This window comes from Triturus cristatus, chromosome 8 (assembly GCF_964204655.1).
Source record: "Triturus cristatus chromosome 8, aTriCri1.1, whole genome shotgun sequence".
Lineage (NCBI taxonomy): Eukaryota > Metazoa > Chordata > Amphibia > Caudata > Salamandridae > Triturus > Triturus cristatus.
The window spans coordinates 1,117,636,837-1,117,650,436 of record NC_140591.1 but is presented as its reverse complement, the minus strand read 5'-3'; the positions used below and the strand labels follow the sequence as shown (position 1 = coordinate 1,117,650,436).

The 13,600-nt window shown below is 46.8% G+C and overlaps 1 protein-coding gene across 17 annotated transcripts in view; it reads left to right on the top strand.

Annotated features, from left to right (window-relative positions):
* Positions 1-11,767, top strand: part of DCUN1D2 (defective in cullin neddylation 1 domain containing 2) — a 205,591-nt gene extending 193,824 nt beyond the window's left edge. For all 17 annotated transcript variants that reach the window (XM_085622708.1, XM_085622711.1, XM_085622713.1 and 14 more), the window contains one exon: positions 11,224-11,767. In XM_085622708.1, the coding sequence (XP_085478834.1) occupies positions 11,224-11,303 (80 nt within the window). In that variant the 3' untranslated portion in view covers positions 11,304-11,767. The remainder of the gene's footprint in view (positions 1-11,223) is intronic.
* Positions 11,768-13,600: the final 1,833 nt, after the last annotated feature.

Genomic DNA, 13,600 nt, shown 5'->3' with positions numbered 1-13,600 from the left:
CTCATGGCATGGTGTTGGTCGGGAGAGTGGAAGCATGGCCATTGATTTTGCACAGGTGATAAGCAGGTCTTAATCCCGCCCCAGTGGGCGTGTTTGTTGCAAAGCACCCTGGTAGATGTGGTCCAGAGTAATAATGAAGGTCCATAGTGGGTGCCATTACCATCAACCCCTTAGTGATTCTTGCCCATCGGGTCGCCGGCTGTCCCCTTCCGAGTTCGTTGCTGTAGTGATGCCCCTGCGAACAGGTACGTTGTTCCGTGTCTCGTGCCTCAGTTGTGGCACACGGATCTGCGGCGAGCAGCGGGGTTATCTTCGTGACCCTAGCTGGCCACACATATTCCAATCGAACTTGCTCCGCAATTGAAGATACCCACACAACGCTATGTTTCAACCTTCTTTATTCGGGAGGCAGCAGCGGACTCAGGGAGGACCTCACAGCGCAATGTTACACCACTTGCCTACGCGTTTCGAGAGTCAATCTCTTCCTCATGGCATGGTGTTGGTCGGGAGAGTGGAAGCATGGCCATTGATTTTGCACAGGTGATAAGCAGGTCTTAATCCCGCCCCAGTGGGCGTGTTTGTTGCAAAGCACCCTGGTAGATGTGGTCCAGAGTAATAATGAAGGTCCATAGTGGGTGCCATTACCATCAACCCCTTAGTGATTCTTGCCCATCGGGTCGCCGGCTGTCCCCTTCCGAGTTCGTTGCTGTAGTGATGCCCCTGCGAACAGGTACGTTGTTCCGTGTCTCGTGCCTCAGTTGTGGCACACGGATCTGCGGCGAGCAGCGGGGTTATCTTCGTGACCCTAGCTGGCCACACATATTCCAATCGAACTTGCTCCGCAATTGAAGATACCCACACAACGCTATGTTTCAACCTTCTTTATTCGGGAGGCAGCAGCGGACTCAGGGAGGACCTCACAGCGCAATGTTACACCACTTGCCTACGCGTTTCGAGAGTCAATCTCTTCCTCATGGCATGGTGTTGGTCGGGAGAGTGGAAGCATGGCCATTGATTTTGCACAGGTGATAAGCAGGTCTTAATCCCGCCCCAGTGGGCGTGTTTGTTGCAAAGCACCCTGGTAGATGTGGTCCAGAGTAATAATGAAGGTCCATAGTGGGTGCCATTACCATCAACCCCTTAGTGATTCTTGCCCATCGGGTCGCCGGCTGTCCCCTTCCGAGTTCGTTGCTGTAGTGATGCCCCTGCGAACAGGTACGTTGTTCCGTGTCTCGTGCCTCAGTTGTGGCACACGGATCTGCGGCGAGCAGCGGGGTTATCTTCGTGACCCTAGCTGGCCACACATATTCCAATCGAACTTGCTCCGCAATTGAAGATACCCACACAACGCTATGTTTCAACCTTCTTTATTCGGGAGGCAGCAGCGGACTCAGGGAGGACCTCACAGCGCAATGTTACACCACTTGCCTACGCGTTTCGAGAGTCAATCTCTTCCTCATGGCATGGTGTTGGTCGGGAGAGTGGAAGCATGGCCATTGATTTTGCACAGGTGATAAGCAGGTCTTAATCCCGCCCCAGTGGGCGTGTTTGTTGCAAAGCACCCTGGTAGATGTGGTCCAGAGTAATAATGAAGGTCCATAGTGGGTGCCATTACCATCAACCCCTTAGTGATTCTTGCCCATCGGGTCGCCGGCTGTCCCCTTCCGAGTTCGTTGCTGTAGTGATGCCCCTGCGAACAGGTACGTTGTTCCGTGTCTCGTGCCTCAGTTGTGGCACACGGATCTGCGGCGAGCAGCGGGGTTATCTTCGTGACCCTAGCTGGCCACACATATTCCAATCGAACTTGCTCCGCAATTGAAGATACCCACACAACGCTATGTTTCAACCTTCTTTATTCGGGAGGCAGCAGCGGACTCAGGGAGGACCTCACAGCGCAATGTTACACCACTTGCCTACGCGTTTCGAGAGTCAATCTCTTCCTCATGGCATGGTGTTGGTCGGGAGAGTGGAAGCATGGCCATTGATTTTGCACAGGTGATAAGCAGGTCTTAATCCCGCCCCAGTGGGCGTGTTTGTTGCAAAGCACCCTGGTAGATGTGGTCCAGAGTAATAATGAAGGTCCATAGTGGGTACCTGTTCGCAGGGGCATCACTACAGCAACGAACTCGGAAGGGGACAGCCGGCGACCCGATGGGCAAGAATCACTAAGGGGTTGATGGTAATGGCACCCACTATGGACCTTCATTATTACTCTGGACCACATCTACCAGGGTGCTTTGCAACAAACACGCCCACTGGGGCGGGATTAAGACCTGCTTATCACCTGTGCAAAATCAATGGCCATGCTTCCACTCTCCCGACCAACACCATGCCATGAGGAAGAGATTGACTCTCGAAACGCGTAGGCAAGTGGTGTAACATTGCGCTGTGAGGTCCTCCCTGAGTCCGCTGCTGCCTCCCGAATAAAGAAGGTTGAAACATAGCGTTGTGTGGGTATCTTCAATTGCGGAGCAAGTTCGATTGGAATATGTGTGGCCAGCTAGGGTCACGAAGATAACCCCGCTGCTCGCCGCAGATCCGTGTGCCACAACTGAGGCACGAGACACGGAACAACGTACCTGTTCGCAGGGGCATCACTACAGCAACGAACTCGGAAGGGGACAGCCGGCGACCCGATGGGCAAGAATCACTAAGGGGTTGATGGTAATGGCACCCACTATGGACCTTCATTATTACTCTGGACCACATCTACCAGGGTGCTTTGCAACAAACACGCCCACTGGGGCGGGATTAAGACCTGCTTATCACCTGTGCAAAATCAATGGCCATGCTTCCACTCTCCCGACCAACACCATGCCATGAGGAAGAGATTGACTCTCGAAACGCGTAGGCAAGTGGTGTAACATTGCGCTGTGAGGTCCTCCCTGAGTCCGCTGCTGCCTCCCGAATAAAGAAGGTTGAAACATAGCGTTGTGTGGGTATCTTCAATTGCGGAGCAAGTTCGATTGGAATATGTGTGGCCAGCTAGGGTCACGAAGATAACCCCGCTGCTCGCCGCAGATCCGTGTGCCACAACTGAGGCACGAGACACGGAACAACGTACCTGTTCGCAGGGGCATCACTACAGCAACGAACTCGGAAGGGGACAGCCGGCGACCCGATGGGCAAGAATCACTAAGGGGTTGATGGTAATGGCACCCACTATGGACCTTCATTATTACTCTGGACCACATCTACCAGGGTGCCTTGCAACAAACACGCCCACTGGGGCGGGATTAAGACCTGCTTATCACCTGTGCAAAATCAATGGCCATGCTTCCACTCTCCCGACCAACACCATGCCATGAGGAAGAGATTGACTCTCGAAACGCGTAGGCAAGTGGTGTAACATTGCGCTGTGAGGTCCTCCCTGAGTCCGCTGCTGCCTCCCGAATAAAGAAGGTTGAAACATAGCGTTGTGTGGGTATCTTCAATTGCGGAGCAAGTTCGATTGGAATATGTGTGGCCAGCTAGGGTCACGAAGATAACCCCGCTGCTCGCCGCAGATCCGTGTGCCACAACTGAGGCACGAGACACGGAACAACGTACCTGTTCGCAGGGGCATCACTACAGCAACGAACTCGGAAGGGGACAGCCGGCGACCCGATGGGCAAGAATCACTAAGGGGTTGATGGTAATGGCACCCACTATGGACCTTCATTATTACTCTGGACCACATCTACCAGGGTGCTTTGCAACAAACACGCCCACTGGGGCGGGATTAAGACCTGCTTATCACCTGTGCAAAATCAATGGCCATGCTTCCACTCTCCCGACCAACACCATGCCATGAGGAAGAGATTGACTCTCGAAACGCGTAGGCAAGTGGTGTAACATTGCGCTGTGAGGTCCTCCCTGAGTCCGCTGCTGCCTCCCGAATAAAGAAGGTTGAAACATAGCGTTGTGTGGGTATCTTCAATTGCGGAGCAAGTTCGATTGGAATATGTGTGGCCAGCTAGGGTCACGAAGATAACCCCGCTGCTCGCCGCAGATCCGTGTGCCACAACTGAGGCACGAGACACGGAACAACGTACCTGTTCGCAGGGGCATCACTACAGCAACGAACTCGGAAGGGGACAGCCGGCGACCCGATGGGCAAGAATCACTAAGGGGTTGATGGTAATGGCACCCACTATGGACCTTCATTATTACTCTGGACCACATCTACCAGGGTGCTTTGCAACAAACACGCCCACTGGGGCGGGATTAAGACCTGCTTATCACCTGTGCAAAATCAATGGCCATGCTTCCACTCTCCCGACCAACACCATGCCATGAGGAAGAGATTGACTCTCGAAACGCGTAGGCAAGTGGTGTAACATTGCGCTGTGAGGTCCTCCCTGAGTCCGCTGCTGCCTCCCGAATAAAGAAGGTTGAAACATAGCGTTGTGTGGGTATCTTCAATTGCGGAGCAAGTTCGATTGGAATATGTGTGGCCAGCTAGGGTCACGAAGATAACCCCGCTGCTCGCCGCAGATCCGTGTGCCACAACTGAGGCACGAGACACGGAACAACGTACCTGTTCGCAGGGGCATCACTACAGCAACGAACTCGGAAGGGGACAGCCGGCGACCCGATGGGCAAGAATCACTAAGGGGTTGATGGTAATGGCACCCACTATGGACCTTCATTATTACTCTGGACCACATCTACCAGGGTGCTTTGCAACAAACACGCCCACTGGGGCGGGATTAAGACCTGCTTATCACCTGTGCAAAATCAATGGCCATGCTTCCACTCTCCCGACCAACACCATGCCATGAGGAAGAGATTGACTCTCGAAACGCGTAGGCAAGTGGTGTAACATTGCGCTGTGAGGTCCTCCCTGAGTCCGCTGCTGCCTCCCGAATAAAGAAGGTTGAAACATAGCGTTGTGTGGGTATCTTCAATTGCGGAGCAAGTTCGATTGGAATATGTGTGGCCAGCTAGGGTCACGAAGATAACCCCGCTGCTCGCCGCAGATCCGTGTGCCACAACTGAGGCACGAGACACGGAACAACGTACCTGTTCGCAGGGGCATCACTACAGCAACGAACTCGGAAGGGGACAGCCGGCGACCCGATGGGCAAGAATCACTAAGGGGTTGATGGTAATGGCACCCACTATGGACCTTCATTATTACTCTGGACCACATCTACCAGGGTGCTTTGCAACAAACACGCCCACTGGGGCGGGATTAAGACCTGCTTATCACCTGTGCAAAATCAATGGCCATGCTTCCACTCTCCCGACCAACACCATGCCATGAGGAAGAGATTGACTCTCGAAACGCGTAGGCAAGTGGTGTAACATTGCGCTGTGAGGTCCTCCCTGAGTCCGCTGCTGCCTCCCGAATAAAGAAGGTTGAAACATAGCGTTGTGTGGGTATCTTCAATTGCGGAGCAAGTTCGATTGGAATATGTGTGGCCAGCTAGGGTCACGAAGATAACCCCGCTGCTCGCCGCAGATCCGTGTGCCACAACTGAGGCACGAGACACGGAACAACGTACCTGTTCGCAGGGGCATCACTACAGCAACGAACTCGGAAGGGGACAGCCGGCGACCCGATGGGCAAGAATCACTAAGGGGTTGATGGTAATGGCACCCACTATGGACCTTCATTATTACTCTGGACCACATCTACCAGGGTGCTTTGCAACAAACACGCCCACTGGGGCGGGATTAAGACCTGCTTATCACCTGTGCAAAATCAATGGCCATGCTTCCACTCTCCCGACCAACACCATGCCATGAGGAAGAGATTGACTCTCGAAACGCGTAGGCAAGTGGTGTAACATTGCGCTGTGAGGTCCTCCCTGAGTCCGCTGCTGCCTCCCGAATAAAGAAGGTTGAAACATAGCGTTGTGTGGGTATCTTCAATTGCGGAGCAAGTTCGATTGGAATATGTGTGGCCAGCTAGGGTCACGAAGATAACCCCGCTGCTCGCCGCAGATCCGTGTGCCACAACTGAGGCACGAGACACGGAACAACGTACCTGTTCGCAGGGGCATCACTACAGCAACGAACTCGGAAGGGGACAGCCGGCGACCCGATGGGCAAGAATCACTAAGGGGTTGATGGTAATGGCACCCACTATGGACCTTCATTATTACTCTGGACCACATCTACCAGGGTGCTTTGCAACAAACACGCCCACTGGGGCGGGATTAAGACCTGCTTATCACCTGTGCAAAATCAATGGCCATGCTTCCACTCTCCCGACCAACACCATGCCATGAGGAAGAGATTGACTCTCGAAACGCGTAGGCAAGTGGTGTAACATTGCGCTGTGAGGTCCTCCCTGAGTCCGCTGCTGCCTCCCGAATAAAGAAGGTTGAAACATAGCGTTGTGTGGGTATCTTCAATTGCGGAGCAAGTTCGATTGGAATATGTGTGGCCAGCTAGGGTCACGAAGATAACCCCGCTGCTCGCCGCAGATCCGTGTGCCACAACTGAGGCACGAGACACGGAACAACGTACCTGTTCGCAGGGGCATCACTACAGCAACGAACTCGGAAGGGGACAGCCGGCGACCCGATGGGCAAGAATCACTAAGGGGTTGATGGTAATGGCACCCACTATGGACCTTCATTATTACTCTGGACCACATCTACCAGGGTGCTTTGCAACAAACACGCCCACTGGGGCGGGATTAAGACCTGCTTATCACCTGTGCAAAATCAATGGCCATGCTTCCACTCTCCCGACCAACACCATGCCATGAGGAAGAGATTGACTCTCGAAACGCGTAGGCAAGTGGTGTAACATTGCGCTGTGAGGTCCTCCCTGAGTCCGCTGCTGCCTCCCGAATAAAGAAGGTTGAAACATAGCGTTGTGTGGGTATCTTCAATTGCGGAGCAAGTTCGATTGGAATATGTGTGGCCAGCTAGGGTCACGAAGATAACCCCGCTGCTCGCCGCAGATCCGTGTGCCACAACTGAGGCACGAGACACGGAACAACGTACCTGTTCGCAGGGGCATCACTACAGCAACGAACTCGGAAGGGGACAGCCGGCGACCCGATGGGCAAGAATCACTAAGGGGTTGATGGTAATGGCACCCACTATGGACCTTCATTATTACTCTGGACCACATCTACCAGGGTGCTTTGCAACAAACACGCCCACTGGGGCGGGATTAAGACCTGCTTATCACCTGTGCAAAATCAATGGCCATGCTTCCACTCTCCCGACCAACACCATGCCATGAGGAAGAGATTGACTCTCGAAACGCGTAGGCAAGTGGTGTAACATTGCGCTGTGAGGTCCTCCCTGAGTCCGCTGCTGCCTCCCGAATAAAGAAGGTTGAAACATAGCGTTGTGTGGGTATCTTCAATTGCGGAGCAAGTTCGATTGGAATATGTGTGGCCAGCTAGGGTCACGAAGATAACCCCGCTGCTCGCCGCAGATCCGTGTGCCACAACTGAGGCACGAGACACGGAACAACGTACCTGTTCGCAGGGGCATCACTACAGCAACGAACTCGGAAGGGGACAGCCGGCGACCCGATGGGCAAGAATCACTAAGGGGTTGATGGTAATGGCACCCACTATGGACCTTCATTATTACTCTGGACCACATCTACCAGGGTGCTTTGCAACAAACACGCCCACTGGGGCGGGATTAAGACCTGCTTATCACCTGTGCAAAATCAATGGCCATGCTTCCACTCTCCCGACCAACACCATGCCATGAGGAAGAGATTGACTCTCGAAACGCGTAGGCAAGTGGTGTAACATTGCGCTGTGAGGTCCTCCCTGAGTCCGCTGCTGCCTCCCGAATAAAGAAGGTTGAAACATAGCGTTGTGTGGGTATCTTCAATTGCGGAGCAAGTTCGATTGGAATATATATATATATATATATATATATTTTACCTACTGGCGGTCGCCAGTAGGTAGTTATAGTTAGGACCCCTTTTCCATAGGAAAACCTCAACATTCTATTTTGAATAACTTTGGCGCCGGTCGATGAATCCTCGCGAATTTCTCAAAATAGGTGGGGCGCTATGCTCCGCTCCTACCCTGAAAGTCTCGGGGGGATTCGTCAAGCGGGGGCTGAGATAAAAGGGGGGTCCCAAAACGCGTTTTTCCCATGCATTTTTCCATAGGACCTTTAGAACGAGCTACAGCCCGAACGGCTGAACAGAATTACTAGAAATTTGGCAGAGAGGTAGTCCCTAGGTCAAGGAAGTGCCTTTTGTAGGTTTGCTGTAAATCTGTTCAGTAGATTCTGAGAAAATAGCCTTTAAATCAATATATATATCTGAGCCCGCTTACGGTACGCTTACCGTACGCGTACGGTGGCGAGCGCGATTCTGATTGGCTCTTAGATCTTAGTAAACATTCGAATCGGCCGAAACCAGGAAGCGGCGGCCGCCATTTTGTCTCTCGCACTGAGTGTTGTTTATCAAACAAGATGGCCAAAAACATGTTACGGGGCTGTTTTGACAACTCCCTCCCACATAGTCATGTTGAGGGAGTCCCCAAACATCCCCCAAGAGCAAAAACGGTTTTATTTTTTTTTCGGCAATTTCGCCGAGTACGCTTACCGTACGCTTACCGTAAGCGTACGGTAAAAAAAAAAAAAAAAAAAAAAACACTATCCACACTTACCCCACCCCCTGTGCTTTTGGTGGCCGTAGGCCACCAAATGTACAGGGCTTATTAATAGTTAAAAAAAACTAAATTTTGGCAACATGAAATTATAAAATCGAAATAAAAAAAACACTATCCACATTGATCCCACCCCCTGTGCTTTTGGTGGCCGAAGGCCACCAAATGTACAGGGCTTATTAAAGTTGATAAAAACCGTGCACGGAACGAACTGCGTTAAGTGGGCGCGCACGCCTCGAATGGCGTAAAGTAACTTAGCATTTAAAAAACCGTACAAATTCACTGAAAAAACCATAGGTTTCACACACGTTATAGTTAGGAATTAGCATTTAAAAAACCTTGCAAATTCACTGAAAAAACCATAGGTTTCACACATGTTATAGTTAGCGGAAATTTTACTGATAAAAAACCAGTGAAATTGCCCCGTTATAGTTAGTGCTGGCAACTATAACTCACGCGACCGCAATCTTCTGCTGATGACATATGTGTCTTTATGAAAAAAAAATATTTGTAATATATGTATAGCTAAAAATGTATGGAAGAAGACATGGGCAAATAAGTGTCTAAATACAGTATTAGCATCAGCAGAGGATTGCGGTCGCGTGAGTTATAGTTGCCAGCACTAACTATAACGGGGCAATTTCACTGGTTTTTTATCAGTAAAATTTCCGCTAACTATAACATGTGTGAAACCTATGGTTTTTTCAGTGAATTTGTGTATATATATATATATATATATATAATATGATATAAGAACATTTTGTTTGGTTACTCTTCACTGAGAGTGCATCCTTCAGACAGCCTGGCAGGCCTCCCCCATGCACAATTTGAAAGAACATGTCCAACTTAGAGCACGTGGACCCATCTAGTGGTGCTCGTCCTAACTCTTATCATCCCATTGTCTTCGGACTACAGTTATTACAAAGATTAGGACCATGAGGCTCCAGTTCATACACATATTTAAGGACTTCAGGGAAGCACTGAAAGGCCTCAGAAGCTGAGGCATATCTCAACAATTGTTTTATCATCCCCTCCCCCAAAGAAACGCTAGATTACTTTTGCAGGAAAATGGTCAGATTGTGTTCTTTCTGTATTTTCGTTTTGTGTGGCACCATTGAATACTGCAACATCACTAGGTGTTCAATGTTGTCCTGTAGCAAGGTAAATGACGCAAGAAAAAATATTGAAAAGTGAATGAAGTATGAGAAAGAGCAATGCAGATGCAAGTTTACTAATAGGTGGAACTGAAGAAACCTAATTGGTGGTGTAATGGACACTTGAGATTTTTTTTAACCCTATGCTGACTGTCATGCGGCAAGACCATGATTTGATAGCATCGTACAAGGTGGAATGTTGGACATTTGACTCCATGCTCAATTGAGTGTTGCATAAATCTGCTGTAGGTATAGAGTAAAAGCATTGCTTAATTTGAGCCAGTATTTGCAGCTGGACCCCACAATGCTCTTTCTTTAGGATCGGGTCTTATTTTTCATCATCAGATCTTGACCAAAAACAAGAGACAGAGAGCCAGACATAGAGGAAGATGGAGAAACCATGGCAAAGGGAGAAAGTTGAGATGAAAAAGAGCCTGCATAATGGATAGAAATTGACAAGGAACATTTGGTCATGGATGACCGAGGCATGGGATGGAACCAAGACTAGATATCATTGTTATATGGCAACTCTGACGTTCAACAGCACAGGCAGCAGGCTCTTAAGGAATACTTTGGACATCAGCACTTATTCTTTTACAAATGAAGCACTGGGTTTAACTAGGCATCTGGTGGATGACTGTGGTTTGTTTGGTGAGAAGTAGAAATGATGTTGTGGGGGCTGCAGAAAAAGTTACCTAAGTTGTCAAGTAGAAACACATCCAACTAGATCAATGGAACTAAGATGAGAGCATAAAATATGGATTACCAGAACGCTTAAGGACTTTGTGGTGTGTTAAAAGTAAAAAAACGTATAAATGTTTATATATGCAATATATTATTCCTTCTTGACATTTTTCATTGTATTGCTCATTCACATACAACGATCGGGTTCATTGTAAAAGGAAGAAAAGTGTGGCATCCAGTATAGAGTTTTATGAGTTTTGTCTATAATGTTGCTGGATGATGATGAACATTTTGAATGTTAGCAGTTACCCTTTTACTGTTGTGCCATGACAGTTTCCCGTAATTGCCAAATAATGCAATTGTTTTGTGTACACTTAGGTGACCATTTTTGTTGCACAATGCTCAGTTTACCTCTAAAACATGCACGAAGCACATTGAAACTAGGGCTGATGTCATTTTAATACTCCTTTCCAAATCGCCTCCAATTTGTGTGTGTCACCTTTTTTTTTATCACCCTTGTATAAAACATTGATAGTGAAAACCACTTAAAATCCAAAATTAGATGAATGGGTGTATTATTGGCCTGTAATTATTCATCCCTAACTTCTTTTGCTGTAGTTTTTTTCAGCTATATGCACTAGATTCTTCTTACCACTGCTGTTCCTAGGCGATCCTGGTTACTTTGGTACATGTGGGATAATATTGTAGAGTCTGAATTACAATACTTTTTCTATTTGTATACTATTCAAACACATGCTTAATATACTTGTTTGTAATCTCGACTTTTTTTTTCAGGAGCATGGCCTGTTCTTATTGATGATTTTGTGGAATACGCGCGACCGTTAATCTCTGGAGGAAAGCGTAAAATGTTTTAAAAAGACATTTTAAACTGGACTATGCTTTCAATATGAACTGCTTCAGGGAACGAAGACATTGTTGGCCAATACTTGAGCACTCAACGTCAACTGTTTCAACAGTGATGGGGCTTAGTCGTTGACCGGAATGAGAGTCCCATATTTGTTCAGCTTATGGAAAATAATGGCTAAAGGATGGACATTGCAAGACAGTACTCACAAAATAGCTCTGGCTATTTGTAGGATGTTGGCTTCAACTATTGTATTGGTTGTCTCATAGAGAATGTAGATTTTGCATGATTTTATACTTTGGAGAGGAGTGGTGAAATACCATTTTATTCGCGAGAAAGAAAGATTTGACAGCACAGCATGCCATTCAGTTCATGGCTTGAGGTAAAACACCAGCAGTTAAATAACAACTGTATTATATTGTACTTACAAAAAGGAAAACAGTATTTGTGGTCTAAATTAAATCCTTAAATGAAGCAGTTGTATGTTGTACTTTTTGTTCATCATTGTTTAACTGCACTAAAAATATTTCCAAAACATTGGTGCTCTTAATTTAAATGCAACGTTTACATAACTAAAAAAATTAATACACTTTCTAGACTGTTTCTTCAATATAGGTTTTAAAAAAACACCCTTAAATTAAGTGAGCATAAATATATTTGGTCCTAGAAAACCACATATCAAGAACTTTCACTGCAATAACTGAAAGATGTATTATCTTTATGCATGCTTTCACATTTGGGAGCTAGGACAGCCCTTAAGGACATTATGTTAATTTTTATCATACTAAAATATAGTTGTTACAGAGGAAAACCCCACACCAGTAAATACATGTACAATCTCTATATATGTGTGTGTTTCAGGTTGAAAGATATGTCTGGTCACATATATAGATCCATTGTCTATTCTCTCACTTACTTGGAGGCAAAGGAACTTTGTGTGAGGTGTGCCATATGCACATGTTGACTACATCCTTGAACAGCCAATCACAGAGATTTCCTCACACACGGATGCACAAATCCTCTAGTACATACACAAGAACACTCTGACAAACATCCACACACCAACATACAGGCCAGAGATGCACAGATTATCACATCCAGACAATATTTACACACATACACAAACCCACCCAGAAAGTTCACATCCCACAAACACAGAACACCTACACCAAGAGTACAACAACCACATAAACATTTATACAAATACACCAATCTGCTGATTACCCATACCAAAAATACTGTCTTATGTAAACTATAGATATGATTTGCTGTGGGTTCTAAGTATTTTTTGTAATGGCCAACACATGATTCATGATTTCCTATTGATTCTTTAGGGACAAAAAGATTAAAATTGATTCATATTCGCTGGCAATAAAGAGGAAGTGAAAATATATTTATAATATCTACATATGCATTATTTTCATTTTTGTAATTACATCTCACAAGATAAAAATAGAGAATCAAGACAAAGTAATTAATTACACATGGTATTAATCACATCATCAATCCTATACATACTCTATCAGGCATAAATTCGATATTTACTGTTGCTCCTCAAATAAATGTGTACGTGAAGTCACATTCTCATTTACAAACGTATAACACCATTAGTTCTCTCATTCAAGCCTTTCGACCACTTACATTGCATTTTTTTTTTTTTTTTTATAAATTGCACCCTGCCTCTGAAACCCATTTAAACAGAATTATAAAAACAGAGCCATCACTCTGGCTGTCCCCTATAGACATGGCCCACTAAACTCATAAGAGATAACTGGGGAAAAAACAGTAATCAAACTCCTGTACAAAAAAAAGAAATTACAAACCCTAGCAATGTCTGGCAAATACCCCTTCTTCCCTACCCATTTAAGCTATTTCAACATTTTATTTTCTTCAAAACTCAAGAATTCATTTAACATAATTTACTGTCCCACAGCTGGTGGTTGTCTCAGTACTAGTTGATTTGCGCTGGATAATGGATACCTGAGGTCCAAATGCTCTTGTTCTCCTCAACCTTTTTGAAGCATTTTGCGAAAATACACCACAATATTCTGCTTTCCAGACTAAATGATATTGGAATTAGAGGGACAGCCGTAGCATGGTTAAAATAATATCTGAGCAACGAACAGCAGTTGACGTGTGTGATGCCTACATAGACACCACACCAGTGGGCTGACATCAGTTCTTTTTTTTCCACTTCAGTTCGCAGATCCAGAGAGAGCTACCTCCAGTCATTTTTTGACTAACTATTTTTGACGTTTTGCCAAGATTCTTTTTCTGGAGAGTTTGTCATGGTGTTGTAGGGCTGTT